Raw genomic sequence first — 24,381 nt, forward strand, 5'->3', positions numbered from 1 at the left:
GTAAGTGTGAAGGAATTGTATCTTTTTGTTTTCGTTAAGGCTTTACTAGCGTTCATTGTTGCAGTGCAAAATTGTACCTTGGCCAGAGCTGTATTCATAGAGTATAATGAGCATAGCATGAGACAGAGAAAGCAGGAAGGGTTTCTGGCACAAATATGAGGAATGGATCAGCAAACAGTAACAGCCTGTATAGAACACTTGTAGAAATACACTCAAATGGAATTGGAGGATAGGTGAAAAATATAGTTTTTAATCTGGTGACCCAGTTGGGATCATTCAAGTGAAGAAACAAGAAACCCAACTTGACAGTAACAATGCTTTGTAAACTGGAGGTTCACTTTTTTCTCTCTATCTGTATTCCTAATATGACAGAATTTGGTTGTCCTCTTTAAAAACATTGTGGGAATATGGGATAGAAAAGAGAGTATAGTTTTAATGGTTTAGCTGAGCTCCTAAGACTCTGCACATTTTCCTTCTCTAATGTTCTGTGTGACCGTATAAGATACCCTCTGTCTTTCATGGTCCATCTTAAAATGAAGATTCTTGAGAAGTTTATATTCAAGATTGCTATAGCTATAAATTAGTCAGAGAGCAAAGAGAACTCTCTTGATAAGGATTGTGCATCCTGTTTTGCGAGAAGGAATTTTCTTCAGGTCATATTCATCAGTGTGCATCATGGATTTTCTGCTGGTGTTTGCCCCTGTTTTCACTACAGCATGCAATAATTTGGATTATGTCAAGTAGTATGTGAATGTGAACTAATGTGTGAATTGCTGGGTTGCCTTTAGTACATATGAAAAAAATCTAGGGGTCTTAGTGGACCACAAGTTTAACACGAGTCAACAGTGTAATACAGCAGCAAAAAAAGCTAATGCTTGACTGCTGCTTAAGTTTCAAGTAATCTGTAAAGAAACTGACCTCCCAGTCCACTGGCCCTGACCATCCAACACTGCCCCTTGTTTTAGGCAGCACATCCTTCCTTATGTTTATGTGTTGAAGTAGGCACATACCGGTGGTAAGATGTGTACAGGATAGGCTATTGATGTGCTTAGTTTTCCTGCAGATTAGAACATGGTTACAGCCCCTCTCTCACCGAATTTTAAAGAACCTGATCTTAAGGAGCACTCAGGTAATTTGTACAGGTGTGAGTTGCTAACTTATTTTGCTTGGAATGTATAGCTCAGGAATACTCAAACCTGTTTAAATTCCCTTTGGGGACCTAATCCCTATGGAAACCTCTCATTCTACCAAGGAGAGAGGCTGAAAAAAATCTTGAGTGCATTCCCATTAACACACAACTCTCAAGCTGCACAGATCTCTTTGTGCAGTCACGTGGTTAGCATCTTTTTAAAAAAACTACAAACCCATATTTGGAGCTTACTCTTTGGCTTCAGTTTGTTAAACATGTAACTGTTCAGTCCTCTTAATTTTGTAGAAATGCATACAAATGTATGAGCTGTTAAGTATCAGGCTCCAAAAGGCTTACGGTGTTCAAAGGCTGCATTGCCTGTAGAGCTGCCCATTACTCTCCCCTAGCTAGTCCTTGAGCAATAAGAACCTGAAGTGCATTTGCCTGAAAGAAGCATGCACTCCTTTCTCTCTGGATACCAAAAACATTGCTGAATGATCCTCAAATGTAGGGAATACTTAACGAGAATATTGAACAATGGACATGGCCTAGTACTTGTGTGGGGAATATAATTGGAGGCCTTGTGCCCCACTCCCATACCCATTTTAACTCTGTACATCCTTCCTCCCTGTTTGGTAAGACCAGGAGAAATGGTTATTGCACATTTTAAACCAGTGTTCTCATTCCATTAACAGAAATATTTGTGGCATGCAGCTATCAAAGAACGTGGAAGCAAGCTAATGAATGCTAACGATTTCCAAGTAGCTTGTCAATAGAACAAATTTAATAATCAGTGTTTTGGGATTCTACATTCATAAGTCAGTGTGTTGCTAGGGTACAGAAGTCAGAGATACTGTCTTCTCCCATCTGCTTTGAGACTGATGGTGATCTGTATTTCCTGTCTGTGTCATTTTTCTAGCTTCAGGCCATAGCCTGGATGAGGCAGTGCCAAAAATTAAATGAGGAGTCTGTGAACACACTTTTTAATCCATAATCACTCAATGTGAGAGACATATATGTGGCAAGTACATGTGACAACTAGCAATGTGACTAGCTATTCTACAATCAGAAAATGCTACATATAGAATAGTAAGAGTTGATAGATGAAGAAAAACAGCTTTCTAGTACATAAAGTTTAATGGTTTCAGTCCTAATTTCAACCATTAATCGCTGTTGGCATACTTTGTACTTTAGTTCAATAGCCACAAATTTTTAAAAAGTAAATATTAAAATATATTTCTCAATATTATCCAGATAGATACAAATAGATACCCTGCATGCGAAATCAGGCTTTGGTAGATTGAGCACAGGAGACCAACAGTGGGTCCAAGAGCCAAGAAGACAGCTTCTGCACATGCTATAGAGAAAGTGAGGAGCAGATGGGGCTCATCAATGTGGGAAGGTAACCCATCTAGGAGATGGAAAATTCTGATCCTAAACCTCTACCACCTTGCAGGATCTATTTGGGAGGTGAAAAGGCAAACCCTACACATATCCAGATTCCAGAATGGAGTCCCTAAGGCAGTTGTACACCTTCTTCTGGCAACTCCTGCAGCCAAGCTGGTGCCAAACATATTGCTCTGCTTTTCTTTGGATCACATCCGTGAATCAGCACAAGACCTCCATACAAACTGCCCAGAGTTGCGCCCCAGAGAGGACAGTTCGATGTTGCTAACGCAGGTTTTTGACTTCAACCCTGAAGGAGCACTCCATTCTGTCTTGAGACAGACGAATGCCAGCAGCAGCAGCTACAACACCACACACACACACACACACACACACACTATTATATATCTTTTTAAGAGGAAGTAAACCTGTTTAAAGCATGCCCAATGTCCATATGAAAGCTATAGGCATCTCTTTATGCAGGTCTGCCTTGTAGCAGATCAGACTGTTGGTCTGTCTAGCTCAGTAATGTATATTGTGTCTCTGGCTCTGCAGAAGTCTTACCCACCACCTGCTAATTGAGCCTTTTAACAGGATTATACTTGGTACCTTCTGCGTATGAATAATGGGCTCTACAGCTTGAACTGTGGTCCCTTCGTCATATTGCTGGTCCTTTCCTATAGGAATTATTGTCTGTATCTTATTTATATTTTATTGATCTTTCATTAGGCCTCTTGTGGCTCACAGAATTAGTTTGTTTATTTATTTTTACTTTGTACTTAACTGATCCATGGCAAAATGCTTAGGTGGGCTTTTTTTTTTTTAAGTACATTCCTCTGGAAGCCTTCCAGGCTTTGACAGATGACAAGGGGAAGTCAGCCTCAAACTTAAGGAGCAGCCACTGAGAGTGCTTGCTCCACAAAACTTGGCAATGGAATGTGCTGCTGATTACTGCATGGGTATCCCAGAACCTAGCCTTAGGCTTTATCTGCCCATTCAGGAGAAATTGAGGTGGAATGAACTGTACCACTTCAAAACCAGGTTGTGATTCCCATTTTGAATAATCGCCCATGTAACAAATTCCCTGATGATAGAACTACATAAAGCAGAAGAAGAAGAGGAGGAGGAGGAGTTTGGATTTGATATCCCGCTTTGTCACTACCCGAAGGAGTCTCAAAGCGGCTAACATTCTCCTTTCCCTTCCTCCCCCACCACAAACACTCTGTGAGGTGAGTGGGGCTGAGAGACTTCAGAGAAGTGTGACTGGCCCAAGGTCACCCAGCAGCTGCATGTGGAAGAGCGAAGACACGAACCCGGTTCACCAGATTACAAGACTACTGCTCTTAACCACTACACCACACTTGCTCTTTTAAAGAGAGAGAGAGATTATGCACCTGCAGACTGAACAGGTAAAGTCCATCCTATCACATCATTCTCTTGCATATGTGGCCCAGGGATAAGTCAAAGAGCATTGCAGACCTGCAAATCTGAGGGCTGGTATACACTTGCAGCAGAATGATGTGGTTAAACACTGAGGTTGCCCTGCAGGAAGAGCCAGTTCAGTGCAGGTTTATAAATGCAAATAATAAATAAATATAACCACTGCAAACATTGCTAGCCAAAGGCTAAATGTGGCATTGTGTATATATACCTGTCCAAGAGACAGGTTGTCTTTGTTTGCAGTCAGCTCTGAACAAGGATTTAATTCCAATAATACTCTGGGAATCCTGATTCCCAGTTATGCTGTTATTTTATATTTTCTCGGATATTCCAGGCAAGATGGGAGGAAGAACTGGTTATGTTAGTGTGTTGCAACTGACATGAAGGTGTCCTTGCACTTGATTTTTGACCTTTCTCTTCCCCTCCTGGGACAGAATATGTCACTTCACTTTCTTGGTCTTTGGCTTTTACTGCAGTCATGTCAATATTCACTTAACACAAAAGGGCATCTCTTTCAATAATGCACATCAAAAGTGTTTTGCTATAAAAACTTGGACAATCCAAGCAAGCCTTATGCAACATATTATACAGCATCTGGGTTAAGGGCAGCTTGGAGAGTTCTGTTTAAAAAAAAAGCAAGAGGAGCTTTATAGTAAGGAATCTATAACTGTATAGAGATGGATAAAGCAGTAGTTGGGTAGGATGTACACCACTTTGGGATTAGGTGTTTTTTGTGTGTGTGACTCTCTCATAATTTGGGAGGATTCAGTGTTTAACATTTTCAAGAACAATCAAACATTGAACAGATATTTGATGCTTTCTGGAGTTAAGTTTACATGCAGTAGCAAGGGAATTGAAAGGTTTTAGCAGGCATGCATGGAATAGTGGATGATGAGGGGAGTGGATTTGCCTTAGGGCTCCCTGTTAATGAGAAAATATCATTTCCATTCACCACGGCTGTGTGTATCTGCCTGTTCCACCCATGAGGATAAACACCCATCATGATAAAATAAGAAAATTATAGGAAGAAATGAGACATTGAAAGATTATCTAGTCTGTCTCCCCACCCAACTGGGACCAATTATCCCTATTACCATCCCTGATGCAAGAAAAACACTTAAATTTCATAATGTAATAATTTCCAGCCAGAATAGTGTGTGTTTTCCATAGGGTGTAAATTGAATAATAAAGTGACTGATGTCAGTGGAGTTCCCAAATACAGATCTCAAGTCCAGCCCTGTGAATCTTTCTATTTTAGTACAGAAGAGTTCAGTAGTTACGTTTGATTTTTTTTTAACCTGTTCTGTAGAGCAGGGATTTCTGTTTCAGAACCCTTCAAGTGATGATGATGATTATGCTCCCAAATAATAATAATCTAAGCTGCAGCTGTTGAATTTTAAAAGTTTCCTCCACATAAAAAGTTATGCTTTGCTTTTACATTTTAAGGGCTGTGCTGTATAGCATGCGAATCAATAGCAAAGCCAGTGTGCATTTCTTCATTGCAATGAAATGTGACGTTAAGCTATTACTTGAAAACTGTTTTCCAGTGTAAATTTTATGCCTACCGTGGGAAACTGGTAGCTATGTTCATTGTTACAACCTTGATGGGGAAGCCCAGTCTGCTTGTTCATTTAATCATGCAAGGAACTAAGGATTCTTGCATCCTCACCCACTTTTGCTTCCTGACTTCTACGCACAGTGATAATATGTAGTGAATGTTGTGATCGCGTAAATTCTTGCTGTTTTTTAAAAAAAGTATGTAGAAATGAAATATTAATTTTAATCTCTGGATAAATTGCACAATTTAAAAATACATTTAATTTGCATATTCTAAAAGCACATCTAGGATTCAAGCAGGCAAATTATTTGCAGGCATAGAGATCTGAATCTCAGCCCATGAGAGGAAGGGTAGGCAAAAGTCTGGAAAGCCTAGACATGGAGATGCGGAACAAAGGCATAGGGTTAAATATTAACAAGGTTGGGGGGGTCAAAATTGTCTGTTGGATCAGAGTTAGCTAGCTTGTACAGTCAAAGAGACAATGTAGGGTGCCCCTGTTTATAGAAAAGAATCAGTAGCATATATGACAAATTTTGTCCTAGTTGTTCAATTTCCTGACTTGAGAATACGGAGAAAATTGGTAAGATCAGAACCAGCTGTTCTCCAGGTTTCTTTCACCGAGTGGACTGCACTGCGCCAGGTGGGAGATGAACTGTAGCTTTTAATGGCATGTATTTTCTCTGCTGAGATTGCCTATGATGACAGAGATAGAAATTTTTAAAATAAAATAAAAATAATTATGCTGATGGGTATTTTCCCAGCTTGTAGTACTGTAAGCTTATTACCTGCCCTCAGGCTCTGGAACACTGGTAAGCTGTTTGCTTACAATATAAGCCCTGGAAACAGATGGTCAGTCCCCTGCTATTGCTGTCAGCCAAAGGCAGCCTTGGTCTTGGCCTTGTTGTATAAGGGAGACTTCTGATTCCATCAACGAGGCAGATATATTAGTTTCTGACAAATAAATCATCCCCATCTCTTCTACTAATTGTGGAACACATTTCAGAGTCCACGGTTTTCTCTTTTCAGTGTGTTAGGCACTTGGATTTATGTAGTTTTTTCCGCCACGTGCTTTCCTTTGTGGCAAGAATGCTTATATGTAATGTTGCATAGAGGCTGCCCCATTGAGAGTCGGCCAATCTCAGTTTTCTCTGTACTCCCTGGCAGTGTCTCTCTAGGGTTTTAGACGGGAGACTTTCACAAACGTACCTGGAGATGCTGGATATTGAACACAAGACCTTCAGATGTTCAACCCATTGAGCTACAGCCCTTTCTAAACCACCAATAACTTGCCAGTCCCTTCTCAAAGAGAGTACTGAATTATTATTTTAACCATGAACTGTGAAATCCATTTACTATACTTATTACTGAGCCAGTCTTGGGTGTTCAGTCTTGCCACACATAGCCATAAATGCTCACTTGCCACACATATCTAATACATAAGTCATTGGTTGGCTCAAAGAAACAGCTTTCGTAAAATAAAATTTTGCTCGGTGAGCTAGCAACCAGTGAATTGTAAGTTATAACAGCTTACTTTAGTTCCCATTTTCTTGGAACTGGTGGTCAAACAGGCGGAGAAATATGGTACAAATTGAAAACCTTTTAAGATTAAAATTTCTAAATGTACACTGATATGTTTTATTCAGCTTGTTAACCCTCCTCAGGGTCTATAATTGAGGGCAGGTCCTGTATTGGTGGTGGATGGGGGTGGTGTGGAAGAAACTAACTGATTCCTACTGCTTTATCTAATAAACTTCTGTATCATCAGTGTTAGTCCCACCCAAACATTCCTGTGCATTAACTAGGCCTGTGGGCATCATCATCGTCAATAGATCAGTGCAGAGACCAGCACATCTGTTAAAACATGGATTGTGGTGGGAAAAGCTTACATGGGTGTAATTACATGGGTGTAAATGAGCCTTTTTTATGATCCATTTGCTCCCTGATGGGGTTAGTAGCCTTTATATGTATGAGGGAATAGCACTTTTTCCATTTTGCAGCTACTCAATATTTTAAAGAGCCAGACCAAACCCAATTTCAGATACATATATAATGGGCGAAATGAAACTGTGTGTTACAGCGAAGTGAAGCTGAATACAAGCATGAACAGATCCCAGAAGCACAACATTGGGTGCCCTCCACTGCAGTTAAAAGAGGGGGGGGCAGACCAAGGAAGCAGACATTGGAAGTGCTATTGATGTATCACTGATGTGGTCCAAGAAGCACTTGGGATGATAATGTTGCTCTCTTTGCTCTCCCATCCAACACAGAACTTATTTTTATTTTTATCACTGAAGGCCCTTGCAATATGTGTGTCAGGTGAGGTATGTGTATAAGAATGAAATTTATAATTTATTAGGAGGCAGTAGAACGTGTGCTATCATTTTTCCCGTAGGCAAAGCCAGTTTTTGTGTAAGGTAATTCGACTGACAAGTTGAAGGATCCATTCTGAGCCAGCAGACTGCAAGCAAGAGGCCAATTATACCTGTAACAGGGTAGCCATAGCCAACGACTTGTCACACTCCAGTGGACGGCACTACTAATGTACAGTTCCCAGGATTAAAAGTTGGCCGTCTAGTGTGCACCCAAGTGCATCTCAAAGCAATAAGCTTTAGTGATGTAGAGATGTATCTTAATCACAGTGCCTACTCTAGTATCAGTTACTGGTTTCTAAATCTTAAATCCGGAATGGTGTAGTGTTTAATAGAATGAGCTGTGGACCAGCAAATCCCTGTTTCAAATTTCACGGCAGTCATGAACTCATTGAGTGCCCTCCAGCACACTTATGTTTCAGCCTTATTCCTACTTGTAATAACTAGATGATAATATTGGCCTGCCTTATTGGGGTGTTGGAGAGAATGCTGAGGTCATGTTGCTAAAAAGTGCATTGTATGCTGAGGAAAAATGCTCTATGAATTACCTGTCAATAATGTAAGCAAAATGAGTACTGCATTTTAATAATCTCTGCCTAAATTTGCAATATAACTTGCAATTTCTTGTAATAACTGCTTGTTGTTTTTTTAAGCATATGTATTGTAACCCTTACTACTAAACAGCATCCCTGTGGAATGCCCTCCCACCAGATGTCAAAGAGAACAACTACCAGACTTTTAGAAGACATCTGAAGGCAGCCCTGTTTAGGGATGCTTTTAATGTTTGATGTATCATAGTATTTTTATATTCTTTTGGAAGCCGCCCAGAGTGGCTGGGGAGGCCCAGCCAGATGGGCAGGGTATAAATAATAAATTATTATTATTATTATTATTATTATTATTATTATTATTAATGTAACATTGAAATGCTAATCTAAAATCTGCAAAGCAGAAGACAAATGAGATTAAGGCATAAACTATCAACATGTTTTACATGAGCAAATGGATTTTTGATAACTTAGTTGTAGGCAGCTCTATGATTTTTTTCTGAAACATGTAGTGGATCGATTTTCTTTGTAAAGAAAAATGTTCTGTTAAACTTTTTTTTCTGGCAGGGTGTGGGCACTGTAAGAAAATGAAGCCGGAATATGAGAACGCCGCTGAGATGCTCCACGCAGACAGTGATGTAAGCTAATTCCCTCTTCTTACCCTGTTTCCAAATTATCCTTAATAAATAAATGAAATCATAAAAATTGTTCTCCTTTCTTGCTGCAAGAATTTCAGCTGTTCTCATCTTCCCAAGGGGCTGCAAAAGCGATGGTTCCAAAGTAGAAGCTCATCGGTAATGCATGAGCTCTGCCAGAATTGTTAACAAGAACATTCTGTCTTTAAACACAAACAAAACATTCACAGGGTGTTTATATATTCAGCCATAGAACCTTGCATTGTACATAACATGATTGAGCCCAAAAGCTGCACAGAAATGTTTTGTCCCCACTATTAATTACAGATTTCATGTATAACACAAACCTATGAAAGCATTGGCTTGCATTTAATGCTGTGCACTTGTGAGCTAATAAGGGTGTTCTACCCTTCTGTTTAAGCAGGTGTTACTGACTTTGACTTGATTTTCTGCCTACCTATTGTGCATTCCAGTAATGCAGAGAAGAATTAGGCACGACTGCTATCATTAGTATAATTAAAACCATGCACTAATAGGTCATGCAACAAGAGCTGGCCTCACTTTGAGCACTTGTTAACTATGTTCTGGGAGTATCTTTATATTTGGGGGAGGGGGAGCGGTTCTCACCTGCTGCTTAATGGCTGAAGGACTTGAGACATAAAGGTGGGTAGAATTTTGCAAACCCAGGAAAAACCATCATGGAGGCTTGCGCTACAAATGGAAAGTCTTGGTGGGTAAATGCTCTTCATTCAAGGCTCGGGGCCATGCTAGGTCATCCCATCATTACATATGTGCAGCAAGTGTTGATGTTTTTTATTGTTTTATCCTTTTATGATTCTTTTTTAAACAAACAAGCGGTATATAAGTTTTTTGAAATAAATGTACGTTGGCCAGTTAATAGTTTCACAGCTTTTATTCTCCCTTTCTGCAACATATAGCAATAATGCTTTAGTAAATTGGATGGAAATTTTCCTGTAAGGATTTACCTTTAAAGTGGAAAAACATTATTTGTCTTAACAAAACTGATTAAACCGTTCTGCTATTTGTGGTGATAGAAAGGTTCAAGTACACCTTTCTATGTATGCTTTGCACTTCCTTTGTAAAACCCATTCTGGGCTCTGAATGGCTGGCCTATGAATTCTTAGTCTCCTTCCTAAGCTTCAAAACCAGTGATTTGTAGTTACAGGTATTACTTTTTATATTGCAGAGACCAGGTGTCCTGGCAGCAGTAGATGCTACTGTCAACAAAGCTGTAGCAGAAAGGTTTCATATATCAGGATTTCCAACACTCAAGTACTTCCAGGATGGAGAAGAGAAATATACTTTGCCACACCTCCGAACAAAGAGTAAAATTGTTGAATGGCTCCAAAAGTAAGTGGTAGGCACCAAAGATTTATCAAGATTAACAACTAGCCACAGATGGTTACTTTTTAAAGATGTTTAAAAAGAAGTTTTTAGCAGCTCCATCTCTTTCCATTTAAGTCTTTTATTTAAAACACCCCAATTCAAACTGTGGTGTCCCACAGAAAGCTAAACAAACATGGGGTATGTTTAGCCAGGAGGTAGTTTTGTCAGTATTTTCCAAACTAAATGGGATTGTGCTTTCAGGTAGCTTGAGAACAGCAAACACCATGAAAAGTGAATGGTGTATGGGAGGGAGAAGGAAGGTTGTTGCCACAGTGGAAATGTATTAGCTATTCTGTACTTTTTTTTTTTTACAAATCTTTCAATATATTTTATAAGCATATCAAGGATATGATGGGTCAGAGCAGAGATACCCTCCTTGCTACTTTGACTTGGAAGATATGGCTGACTTTCCTCAGATCTGGGGTTGTTTCATAAAATCCTGGTTGTGTTTTTGTTTAAACATAGTGTTTTACAAATAATAGTTTCCTGCAGTTTGCATGAAACATAGATTGCCTTCAAAACTGAAACTCAGCAGCTGTGAGGAACAGGAACCCTACGCCGCATTCCTAATTCTCCAGACTATGGTTTGGAACAGGGGTGGGGAATTTCCAGACCCTGTGCCAAACTTGGCCCACCAGGGGTTCAGATTTGGCCCACAAGGTCATTTGCCCCCAAACCACCTGACTCACACCTCATGTCACATGTGATGAAAGATGCGGGGGGGGGGCGCGTAGAAACAGAGCTGTCAATGCACAATCAAGAGTCTTTAAAGCTGTTCCTGATTGTGCACTGGCAAGGGAAACAGGCTTTGTCACTGTTGCTTGCCAGCCGATGGGTGGTAAAGCCAAAGTCTTGGGCATTTTAAACCATGCAGGGTGCGCTTGTGCTTTGAAGTCCCAACTTCAAAGTGTCCAATCCCTTGATGTCATTGTGACGTCAGACAGTTGACAGCTGGGCAGCCTCACCTATCTGTCAGTTTGACCTGCAAGGCTAGGAATTGACGGGGATCTGGACCACCAAGCCAAAACAGATTCCCAAACAGCCCTGTAGCCTACCTTCCATGCTAGATGAGGCACCATTTAGCTGCCATTGGGGGGGGGGGGAGAGAGAGAGAGAGAGAGAGAGAGAGACTGCTACTGCTGAGTACTGTCACAAAAATAGTCCTTACATTTAGCAATAAGTACCCAGTCCTGCTCTACTCATCACAAAAACTGCAGAATAAATGAGTGAGCGCACTTTCGGGGACTTTTTCAGATGAGGCTTGCCCTGCCTATCAACATACTTTTTCAGAAGCTCCTATTATTAAATCACTCATATGCTTAAAACAAAAAAAGTTGTCATCCTTTGTATGGAGGTTGACATTGTCATGTCAAAAATTAGACAATTAAAAAAACCTTGGGGGCAGAGGGGGGGCTACAGGGCTGCTCCCACACCGCTGGTTTGGAAGACTGGAAACATTATATTTGAAGCAACCCAGTACCTTGCGTTTGACTGTGCAGCTACCCAAGAGAAAAAAATTGTTTTCCTTTTTTTATTTTTTATTTTTTACAAGGGACTGTTAAGTGAATTTGTAAAGTTTGGCAGCAGCAGGTAAACACTATTACATGTGCTTTTTGTTTTGTTTTGTACCTAGATAAATATTTGCTTTTGGGGGAAATAACATATTTTGCCCCAAACCCTAACAGGCCGACCACTGTGATGGATGTAAAAAAATGTGTTGAGCCTAAGCTTAATGCATATTGAAAACTGTGTAATTCCAAGAGGCAGGACTTACTGGTGGTGGCATTCTTGTTGATGGTTACAGAGCTTATTCATTATGAAAGCTGCCAATTAGCCAAGGGCAAATTGCATCATTTTGAATCAAATGGTAAATTCATGAGTTGAAAACTCATGTACTACTGCATACAGGGGAAAATACAAAAGTGTCCTTTGGGGAGAGGGTGTGTGAATTCTTAATAGTTTGTAAAAAAATAATAAAAAAAGTTTAAATTTGCCAGGTTGGCATTAAAGGTGCATAAAAAGACTCCTTTTAGTGTTTTGAAAACTACTTGGCAGTGCTGGAATTTAAACTATATAATTGGGAAACATGTGCCTTGAGGCATATACCCTCTACTTTTTGAGCATCTGAGTTTTAATTAACAGTATTTTGCACTTTTATTATCTGTGGTTCTTGAAAGATCATTATAGTAAGTTTAATTAATTTAGCTTCACTATGGCTTTATGAAAGCGTTTCAGCTATACATACCTTAAATACTAATACGGTGAATAGTGAGAGACTCTCCAACTAGACATGGTTCCCACAGGATGTCTTATCTGTCACAGAGCTACAATTCAGTGGCTGCAAGAAACTAAGTTGCTCTTGGTGTAGTAGGAAACATGTTTAACTCTGGATATCAGGTTCTAATGGTAGCATGATGTCTGAACCCACCAAGCTGTGGTTAATCTTAACTCCGCTTTACTGAATCATAATAGGTAGTTTGAAGTTAATTTTTTATTGGGTTTGGATAAAACGACAAGCTGATGATGATTGAAAGGCTTCTGATCTTCTTCTTTGCACCCACATGGGAAAAGGAAAGGGGAGTGCAAATTCCAATGCTTCCTGTCAATCATTTCAACCCTGATAAACCATGGTATATCATGATGTCTGAATCAGCTCTAAGTAAATGAGACAGGTAACTTTTTTTAATAAAAAGTTTAGTTTGACAAAGTTCTTCCAAAGAAGGCTTTGGCATTTTGCTTCTATTCTTACCAGTAAAAAAAAAAAAAGCTAAAACATTATTTTATTCAATCTTCAGTCCACAGGCGCCGCCTCCACCTGAACCAACTTGGGAAGAAAGGCAAACAAGTGTAATCCATCTAGCAGGAGAAGACTTCAGGGAATCTCTGAAGAAAAAGAAACACGCTCTTGTGATGTTCTATGCTCCATGTGAGTAGATGCTTATCTGAATTGCCTCTAATCATGCAAGTACATAGAGTACAGCAGAAAGAATAATAACTTTTAAGTGCTATTACACCAAACTAGACATGAGTGCATTCTGAGAAGTATTAGTCCATTGCTCATTTAAAGGATGAGTTTTAGATATGCTCAGAAATGCATCTCAATTCTCTGTCAATTTGGCCCTCATGATATTGATTGGGCCAGCACTGTGGGGGAGCCAACTGTATTGGAAAGGTAGGTCCAACATCAGAACTGTCTCCCTGACATTAGAGAGGGCTCCTCGATACAACATGTGGCCTCTGGGTTGCTCTCTTCGGCGTGTAGCCTTTGTTTGTTTGAAAGAAAATTAAGAAACTGCAGGTAACAAGCCTGTCTTGCACCAAGATGAGCCACTCTGTAGCTGAGAAGAACATATTGGTGTTCTGAACATTTAGTATAATGACTTTAGCTTTTATGTAGAAATATGCTGAACTTCAAAATTCCTAAATGAATGTTATGGCAATGCTACCAAGCAGTTGAAATTCTAACGTTGCCTTTTAGAAACAATGAAGAGCATAATCCACAGTCTGGTTAAGCCCAAATGCTTGCTTAAGCTTTGTAGTTTTAATAACTTCAGAAGGTTTTGCTGGCTGTGTTCCATGTATGCTAGTTCTGTAGTGCACTGAATTGCACAAACACGCTGATGGTCATGTATGCAAGTTTCACCCTGAAAATTATTTCTCCAGTAGATTTACTCATAACACTCGTCTGTCCTTCCTTAGTTCTAGCAGGAACATTTTGAGGAAAGTGTGTCATAGTCTTCAGTGTCACAGCTACACCACATGTCTAAAGCACATAGCTTCCCCCAAAGAATCATAGGAACTGTTGCTTAACGGTTCTGGGAATTATACTCAGTGAGGGGTAAACTACAGTTCCCAGAATTATTTGAGGGAAGACATATGGTTTAACTGTCTGGCATGAACATGACAATGAATTTTGAGATGAGTTGTCATAATTCAGAACTGTAAAGTGAGCTGCAGTTGGTTGGATGTGTTTCTTAAAACCTTTGAGATAAAAACTCCACTACAGATCCTAATTTAGTAATGGAAATACCTTTAATTTGATGCTGTGATGAATCCTATAACTAATGTATTTACATCTGCTGTAATATTATCATTTCCTGTGCTCATGAGGCTCTGAGACTCTTAAGTTTTATTTCAGAAAAATGTACGAGTGCATGTGGTACCTTTGATATATAATGCACTCATATACGCACAGCCTCTTCTTAATCAAGCACTGTATGGTGTAACTACTGAATATTTCAAATCTCTGCTTGCAGTGAGATACTTATTAGGGAAACCGAACAAATACAAATCATCATGTAGTGAGACGGTTCCTTTTCTCCACTGGTAATGTGCCTTCTGTTAAATTTGATAGATTATCGTTGTTTATCTCTTTCTCAATCACGGAGCCTCTCGGGGTTTTTATGCCTACCAATTACCACTAACTTGCTTATTTTAGTGCAGAAGGAGAACGACTAAGATGGCCCAGCAAATAATTTTCTTTTCCTATTCAGAGCCGTATCCCAGGTCAGTGAAGCTCCTCAGCCCAGGCCACCATACTGTGTTCAATAAAGAGTTGCAAACGCCTTGCGTGATTAGGGTTTGTTTTTCGATCTGCTTGAACTCTTTGATGCTTTCTAAAGCCTTCGGTTTAATTAGGCGAATAGTTGGTGCAGGTATAATTGCAGCTGGCAAATCCCCACAAATAGTTGCTGAAATGTATAGCATCTTTATTTAAGATCTTATGGAAGATCCCAATGGCTACTTAATAAAACTGCACCTTCCCATTCAGTCACTTTAGGAACTCCTACGATTGTCTATTATTCCCCATTTCAGACATGGGGAAAAGAAATAGAAAACCTTCTGAAATAGGACGCTAAGTAGAGGAATAGATTACCCATAGCAGAAAGGGTGAAAAAGGTGAAATGGATTACAAAGTAGGATAGAGTAGGCCTCTTACTATGTGTGTCTCACAATGATAATGATAAATAATAGTCGGGTAATATAACTGGCACACTGTCAAATTTCTTCTCTGTTTCCCTTTGCAATGCCATTTCTGCATTTGGCTTTTTCATAGTACTTGGAATTTTAACTGCTAGCTGCCCCCATGCCTAAAACCACAGGGCAATTTATCTGCATTCATCAGAGTGCAGTCCATTTCTACCATTTCTACTACCCCTTGTGTGCTTCAACTGGCATTGGCCAGTTGGTGCTTAATCCATGTAAATTGGAAGACTTGTTGCACCTGCACAAAAGAGCCCAAGAAACATACGGTATACCATCATTAGCATCTAATCCAATGCAGCATCACAAAGCATGTGTTGTGGTGTTGTTGTTTTTAGAAAAATAATATTTATTTATTTGTTTATTTATAAAGAGAGACTGTCTACGACAGGGGCCCAACTCTCTTATTAGTAAGCATGAATCACTGCAACTCCCTTCATAGAGAAGTTAGACTGGCTCCCTCCTTGCTGTCCTTCTGCTGACTGAATACTTCCTTATTCAATAGGCCTTTTATTGTAATTATTGGTATGTTTTAAACAGATTTTATATATGTATATAGTTTTAATTCTATGTTTAATAGTATTTTGATTATTGATTTTCCCATGTTTTTAGCAGTTCTTGTTTTTATCTGTAAGCTGCCTTGAGGCAGGGAATAAATAAATAACTATTAATAATAATAATCTTACGAGTAATACAGGTTTTGTTTTACTTTTAAATTTTGTTGTCACCTGCATGAAAAGGATTTCAGTTAGTTACTTGACTATCTAATGAGACAAAAATTGTGTTTTTAAATAAATGTCAGATACCATACATAATTATGTACCAGTCTTTATTATGGATATATAGCCTTTCCACATGCTACTTTAAACATAATTAAACCATAGTTTAAAGGTGAATGCGCAGCCTTCTGGCTCACACTGCTGAAATCACAGGCACGTCACTTCTCCCCCGCTCCTCCTGCTGCTATGGTTGCAAACCTTGGTTATAACTCAGGGTATGTTGGGAGAGGAACAAACCACAAGTCTGGTTTGAATAAAACACTAAGCCAGACCATAATTTATCACCCAGTGCAGCAGGAGCAGGGGATGGGCAAAGCACCTACAGTTGTAACACTGTGCAACAGCATATTCATTCACCTTTAAATCATGGATTTAGCTCAGTTGTGGTTTGTGACATATCAACCAAGCCATTGACTAGATGCAAAGGAGAGCATTAAAGCTTCTGCACTGTTGATAGCTCTGAGGAAGGGAGAACTCTGAAAGTGTCCACTTCTCGTTACAAGGATAAGAAAAGCTGCACCTCTTTAATTCTTCCTTTTGTTTAAGGACAGGGTAAGCAGGGGATCCTGTAAGCAGGAGTCATTAGCAGGAGTCCAGGAGTGGGGAGCCTATGGCTCACCAGATGTTTCTGGACTGCAACTCCCATCACCCCTGGTCACTGGACATGCTAGCAGGGCCTGTGGGGAGATGGACTCCAAAAACATCTGGTGGATTGCAGGTTTCCCATTTCTGCTCTACTCTAATTACAATAATGCTTATATTCCCTAGATTTTTTTTAAAGCCAAAGAACAAAAGTGCTTTCTATTAGTAGAAAGAAGAAAGAAACAAGGAGACAAAAGTTTGCCTTTCATCCAAATGCTGCATAAGGATGGCAGTTGCCAATATTATTAACTTTTTGAATGACTTCAATTTGCAGACCTCTACAGGGTGCATGGAATTGATGTTTCTTGTAGATGATTTGCAGCACAAAGCTGATATCCAGTTCGCTTTATTAATCATAAGAGAAAATTTCAGTTAACTTGAAATAATGATAGTTGGCTTATGAAACCCCTTTAAGAGGATAATTGCAGCCATGATCTATGAGCACTAGATGGAGGGCACCAGAACCTACCCCCTTTACTCCCCTTCTGTTGGCTGCATTTGTATTGAACCAATTAATGCTAAACAACTGCTGTGTTTGTTCCTGAGATAATGATTATCTTTCCCTGCTTTTCAGAAAGCTTTCTTTTTCCAAATTACAAAATTGGACATGTTAAGATATGAATGTTCTGCTTTTTGTTACCTTTCATAGACCCCCTAGAGAGTGTCAGAATACTGTGATGGGGTGTTGTTAGCAGAATAATGTGCCTCAGGTTTTTAAAATGATCGTTTCTTTATGTAATTTTCTTGCTGCTATAAAGGTACACCTTGGTACCATTGCAAAGTAGCTGTCATGTGCCTCAATACAGGTCCCATTCAGAAGCTCTTGGGGCAACTTTCCTCAACTGATAGTTTTTTTCCTATCCCAAAGTACTCCGAGGCTGCCTCACCTCCTGGCAACCAGCAGCTCCTGGCCAGCCATGAAAACAACATTCACTGGGGGAGCTTGTAGCCACGACTGCTGCAACAAACAGCTGTGCACACCTTTGGGAGTCAGAGATGTGAGAGGGCATCAGAACAGGGAGGGAAGGAAAGAAGGACAGAGGCCACTGTTGCCTGCGGCACCCCTGACCATCATTCAAGACACCCCAGGGTGCCACGGCACACTGGTTGAAAACCACTGGTCTAACCAGATCAGTAGCTGTGTATGGGCCTCTGTATGGACTGCTTGGTTCACACCAAAAGAAGAAGAAGAAGAAGAAGAAGAAGAAGAGGAGGAGGAGTTTGGATTTGATATCCCGCTTTATCACTGCCCAAAGGAGTCTCAAAGCGGCTAACATTCTCCTTTCCCTTCCTCCCCCACAACAAACACTCTGTGAGGTGAGTGAGGCTGAGAGACTTCAAAGAAGTGTGACTGGCCCAAGGTCACCGAGTAGCTGCAGGTGGAGGAGCAGGGACGCGAACCCGGTTCACCAGATTACAAGACTACTGCTCTTAACCACTATACCACACTGGAAAAAGCTATATGTTTGGTGGAGCTGGAGGGACACGTGCAGTTGGAGTGCCTGCTCACTGTCTCATCCAAGCCAGAGTCAACTGTAGATGCCTCTGCCTATAGTTTGTTTCTTTGGATATTGGTGATGGGGCAGAATTTGCTTTCAGTGACAATTGGTTTGTCCTTAATGCAGCAAACACATCTGGAGAGCATGAGGTTGGTACACTTTTTCTTTCATTACAGATGGACCCGTGAAATGATTTCCTGCTAGTACAGTCACTATTTAATCCTTGTTCTTCTTGCTCACATGTATTAATTAGTACTTGGGGAGCTGCCCTTGAAAATACTTGTTTCAACATTACTCCTACTTCAAAAGTTATGAGTCAGTTTAATAGACTTGAACACACTAGCAAGGCAAAAAGTGTGGCTAGAAAGCAACTGTGACACTAAAACCTAAAGATAAATTTGTCAGGTTTTGCACTCATAAAACCTTTTAGTTCTTGTACAACAGGATTTTCCCTTTAAATATTTAATAACCTTAAAATGTTGCATGTGATTTAATTACCTAAAAGGAGATTACCTTTAGTATGCACCTACGTCAGCTTTGAAATATATGAATGCCTCTCTTTGGCAGACAGTTTAGATTCAGCAATGGAAGGACACCATTTACCCCTGAATGATTCACTTCTCCATTAACATGTTCCTGCTGCCAGATAATTATCAGGCCACTAGATTTTAAAAGTGTTAGGTTTCAGCATATTGATACAAATTCTGATTCATGGTTGTGAGTACAGAGCCCTAATGACTCACCTTAAATAATATGGGGTTTGAGGCTTGCTCACAAAAGCATATTGCTTCCACGACAATACCTGCCTTTAACATCATCATTGTGGAGCAGAATTTAGTTCCACCTAGAACCTTAGAGCTGGGGGCAACCCAAAATGTTTCAGCACCAGAAGCAAAATGGCCCCTGCCATCCCTGTGATGGAGGGAGCATGAGGCTCTGCCGGGCTGCCGGGGGTGGGCTTCCTTCCTGAAACACCCTTCCTGCCCAGCAGCAAAGCACATCCCCTTTCGCTGACTTGGCAAGAGGGGAGGTGTTCCACAGAGCTTTGTCACCAGTGTCTCTCCTCCTCTAGGGGCAACGGAGACTGGCAGCAAAGCTGGGTGGCAGAATGCTGTCCCATACAATTTTTAGGTCCCTGCTCCATAGAGTACAGGGAAGTGTTTTTTCCCCCTAATCATGCTTGACTCAGGAGAATATTCAAATGGGATTTTGGAAAATGCACCAATACTGCAAAGTCCAATTACAGCAAAATAAATATATTTAAAATGGGGAACTTCCTTTTTTAAAATAACACCAAAACTCTACCAGCTTTATGGAACCAAAATAATAAAATTGGCAAGCTCTTTTTTTTATTTATTCATGTATATTCTTTGATGAAAATAATGATTTTTTTTCTATTTAAATGTTTGAGGTTGATTAATATAGAATATAGAGAGCCTTAATAGTGCATCTCCTAGGTTGTAGATTCTCAACCTTCAAATATATATTTATTGTTTGCTGTGATATTCTTGTCCTCTTGTGGCAGACATGTATATTACTGGTAGACATGTCTAATATACATAATATTTTTTAATGTCTACCAGCAAAGTACATGTCTGCCACATATATATTACAAAATCAGTGAAATGAATGCTCTTTGGCTCAAGCACCTATTAGTTCTTGTAAACACTTAGACTAGCAGGTAGATGCTTAATGATTTACTGTCTCTGAATTAGTCAGACTTTTCTTTGATGCTCATGCTTGGCTTTTTCCAGGAAAAAACCCTTCTTCTTTTTTTCAGAAGAAAATTTCTGTAACATTTTAATATAACATCAAGTAGAACCTCATTTATGTAAGTCACTAGGAAGGCATATACAGATGACTGATGATAATGCCCCGCAGTTGGCCATGACTTCCCAAGGGCAACTGAGAGAACAAAATGCTGGAGTAGCTGAGCCTTTGATCCGATCCAGCAGCGTTCTTGTTATGTTCTTAGAATCAATGTGTCTCAATCTACCTTTGGAATTCATGTTGGATGGTTCATGGAAGTGACTCCTATGCAAAATGGTGCTAAAAAGTTAATTTTAAAAGCTATGTGGGGAACATGGAGCTGTGAGTGTGTTCACACAGGAAGTTTACCTCTGGATTGCTGCTGGATCTGCCTCCATTCTTGTAGAGTTTGTACCTGACTGGAAGCAGCTTTGTGAGAAATCCTTTTATAGGTTAGGGACAGCTGCACTTCACTCCTACAGTGGTGGTGCAGACAGAATGGAAATTGTTTTGCTGCTGACATTACTGTTTCAAGAGAGTAAATGAAAACATGTCCTAGGCTTCAGAGTAATATTTGTGCATCAGTGTTCTAGAATGCAGCAATAAACCTTGGGGGGGGGGATACACAGTGGCAAGATAAATTATAGTTGTATGAGAGGTGAGTTTAGGGAAGCAGCTGGCTATAGCTCTCCTACCATACCAAACAGTGATTCTTTCGCTACTTGGGAACGATAACAAAAGCATGGCCCTGTCCATTTGCAGAAGCAAGCTTCATCTGCATTGTACAATGAGATGACTTCACAACATTGTATGGGTAGACTTGCTATTTGAAAAAATACATTTGTGCATTTAATGTAGTTCAATTTGTCTGCAGCCACAGAATTGCCATGCACTGTAGGCTGTACTATAGCAGGAAAAAGGGATCTCAGCTGTGGAATGCCATCTTCTCACTGCAAGTAGGCTATGCAACCTGTTGGTATGCAGACTAATCTTTTGAAGTATGGTCCTCCTTATTTATTCTCCCCCATCTATTTTTTTTCTTAGCAATTTGCACAACATAGGGTTTTTTTTACTCCCATCTGCTTCCTGTTCAGAGAGTGTTCTTGGTTTCAAAAGGCACTTCCTTTTGCCTCCTTTTAAACCCTTGTACTGTACTCTTCCTTTTTGACGTTTTTGGTTGGCCTTCTTAAAATATGCAAGCCATCTGTGCTTTTATATACTGATCTTAAACAGCCCCTACTCCAGATTTGTACTTCTTAAATTCGTCCTTCAGCCTATAATTAATCATCTTCCATGTAAATTTTAAACCTGTCATTTTAATGAGGGGAACCTCTCTTGACTATATCAAATCCAGTTGTCTAGTGCTTACTGCAAACCAGCCATGAACATTGCTAGCGTACCACACAGGGCCCTGCCCTTGAAACTTACATGAAAGTCTTCATAATATCCAGGCCTCCTTTATGTCAATGCTTATATCAAGCCAAATGGGCACTCCTGATGTTCCCTTGTTTATATTTTAGATTTTTCTATCATACGTAGTCTATAATTCTGTCCAAAAATGTAGTTTTTTACATGCTTTCATTTCTTGTACTGTTAATTTTAATTATTAATTTTAACTGTTTTTATTGATAATTTTAATATTTCTTGTAAACTGTTTATGTTTTACTACAAAAAAGAGATATATAAATGTTTACTACAAAAAAGAGATATATAAATGTTAAATTAAACAAAAAAGGGTGGCTCTGATTGCCTGATCCCACAAGCAACTGGGCAGTTGCATTATACATGTTCTGAAGTCTTCCAAGTTAAAGACATCCCTGTACTTGGGCACATTACTTGTAGAGTAGAAGCTGGATTGGAGTTTATTAGTAGATCTCTTGAGTGATTTGTAATGGATTGACAAGGGCTTTCAACTCCCTGCCTATCAGTAGCAACACAAAAGGGCTTCTTCTCTTCCACTCTGGTTGCTGAAAGAAAGGCTTGGGGGAAAACCAGGAGTAGATTTTTTTTGGAAGGATTTATGAGCTTGTTCTGAAACGGATCACAAATTCCTGGGCTGAGCATGTGCTTAGCCAAGTGGTTGTATGATATTTCGCACCTTGCTCTGATTGGTGAATCTCAGGGTTCAAGCTTCTCCCTCCCCCCCACCCCGGTAGGTCCCACAAGCATGGCCTGTCCACTCCTGTTACAGAGCATTTCTCTTTTGAAAATTAAAATCTTTGCAAATGTATTAATAGATTAAAAATGTGATAGTGGGTGTGACGTGGGTGTGGAGAAAATGAGGATGGTGAAAATTTAATCCCTAATGCTTTTTTCAGCCTGCCTGTGTTTTAAATAGAATTAAAGTCTGAATTGGGTTTTATCCAGTTTCCTGCACTTGGCAACCCTTGCAAGTTGTAACAGATGAAGTTCTACTGTTCCATTCAATGAGCTTCTTCCCATATCTTTTTTTCTGATGACTTCTTAATTCCTTGAGAAATCAACACAGGATTCACATCTGTTCTGTTTGGAGAGACGTTGAAAGCCCAGTAAAAACACCCCATTGGGCGTAGAAGTTATGTGGTACATAAAAACTCATATGTTGACATTTTGACTTCACTTTTAGATGATGTGGTAAAGTGGAAAAAAATACCTTTGGCTAAAGGTATAGATCCTGTTGCACTTGAGTAAAATAGCACAATTTTAATATATGAGGGGAAGAAAAGGGTGTAGCAGTGCAGAAGTGGCTGTTAAAAGATGACTGTTGTGTATGAAACAGTGGCTGGAGACATGTTTTTTTTTCCACTTCAAGAAGTTGAAGGTGGCATGGTATAAGTATGTATATTTATTCTATTCTTAGCTCTGGTAAACATGCTTTAGTCTCAAAAATCTGCAATAGTTGTTCTATGGGATAATAATAATAATAATAATAATAATAATAATAATAATAATAATAATTTTATTTATATCCTGCCCTCCCCAGCCGAAGCCGGGCTCAGCTCAAGTACATGTATATACCAAGTACAGTAATGCATCTAGCATCCTTCCTTTGTCTTTCCTAGAATCTATTGTCTGTCACCAGCCTTAGTCATTCATTCTACATTATAGAGACAGCTCCTGCAAAATGTTTGTCTGTCACTAGGAAAACAGAAACAAATTACTGTTGTCTGAACTTCTGTTCATAGTTATTTTGAATCAATGTCATCTTTTGGAGATGTCTGTGATGAGTCAGAATATTGCACAGCGTGAAACACATAGCAGGTAAACATGGTAGGATCATCAAGCAATTCTACACATTGATTGGTATTGGATTTTCAGATCGGATTTTCAGTAAAATGTTCAGAAAATCTCACAATAGCAAAACACCTAGCAGTTGAATTTTTGTGCATTATAATGTGCAAGTTGCTTCTTTAAATGTTATTCTTCTAGTGAGCATGGTTGTAATTTGCTTTGCTTCATAATACACCATGAGGTCTAAACAGTTAAAACCTATGAAGATTATTTATAAATGAGTATTTCTGAAGCATTATTTAGTAGCCTGAACAAGCGTAATAGTTCCTCTCACCATATGAAAGCTAGCTTATGGTTAAGCCTTTGTGCCCAGGAGCCTATAAATTTAATTTGTGGCATGTCACCTCATACAAACAAGGAAAACATCCTTTTTCAGATCAAATGGTAGATGTACTGAAAATCTAGAGATGGTAAAATTTTGGTATTTTTGAATGCTCCCTGGTTCCTCTGACATGAGTGTTTTACATGGAAGAGCATTCAGGAACACAGCCCTTCACTTCAGGCTGCAAGTGATAAAGTATCAAATTCTGCCACCTCAAGTCTACATACCAGAGCTCATAGAATAGCTCTGTCAGTTGAGCATCCAATTTTCTGCTATATATTTTAATGTGCAAAAGAGCCTTTTCCCCTTTGGCTAATCTGTGAAGCAGCTTCCTGGCAGTCTAGCCTGCTTCCCAGCCCTACTGCTCAAGAATTCAGGGGTTTTGCTGTTTAGGTTCCAATGTGTAAGCATTGATAAAGACTCGCTTCAGCTGTCATTTTCCTTTATTATGTGACTTCTGAGAGGAGTTCTGTCAATTCACGCTTGTTTCACCTTCTTTAGTATATTAATGCCCTAGCAGAACCATTAAGGAGAGTGAAATGAAGTAATTGAAATAGTGCTGCCTCTTACTGGGTGTCACCTCAGTGCACAATTACTGTTCAAAGAGAAGGGCTTTCTCATTCTCTGAAAAGACAAGAAGCCTTTTTTGTGCCACTCATTGTCTA

The 24,381-nt window shown here is 39.6% G+C and overlaps 1 protein-coding gene across 4 annotated transcripts in view; it reads left to right on the forward strand.

Annotated features, from left to right (window-relative positions):
- The window catches only part of PDIA5 (protein disulfide isomerase family A member 5), a gene marked incomplete at its 5' end in the record, with an annotated part of 150,625 nt that overhangs the window by 101,393 nt on the left and 24,851 nt on the right, over positions 1 to 24,381 (forward strand). For all 4 annotated transcript variants that reach the window (XM_081872193.1, XM_081872195.1, XM_081872192.1 and 1 more), the window contains 3 exons: positions 8,998 to 9,068; positions 10,273 to 10,436; positions 13,268 to 13,398. In XM_081872193.1, coding sequence (XP_081728319.1) covers positions 8,998 to 9,068; positions 10,273 to 10,436; positions 13,268 to 13,398 — 366 coding nt within the window. The remainder of the gene's footprint in view (positions 1 to 8,997; positions 9,069 to 10,272; positions 10,437 to 13,267; positions 13,399 to 24,381) is intronic.

Source organism: Podarcis erhardii, assembly GCF_964252035.2.
Source record: "Podarcis erhardii genome assembly, chromosome: 1".
Classification (NCBI taxonomy): Eukaryota; Metazoa; Chordata; class Lepidosauria; order Squamata; family Lacertidae; genus Podarcis; species Podarcis erhardii.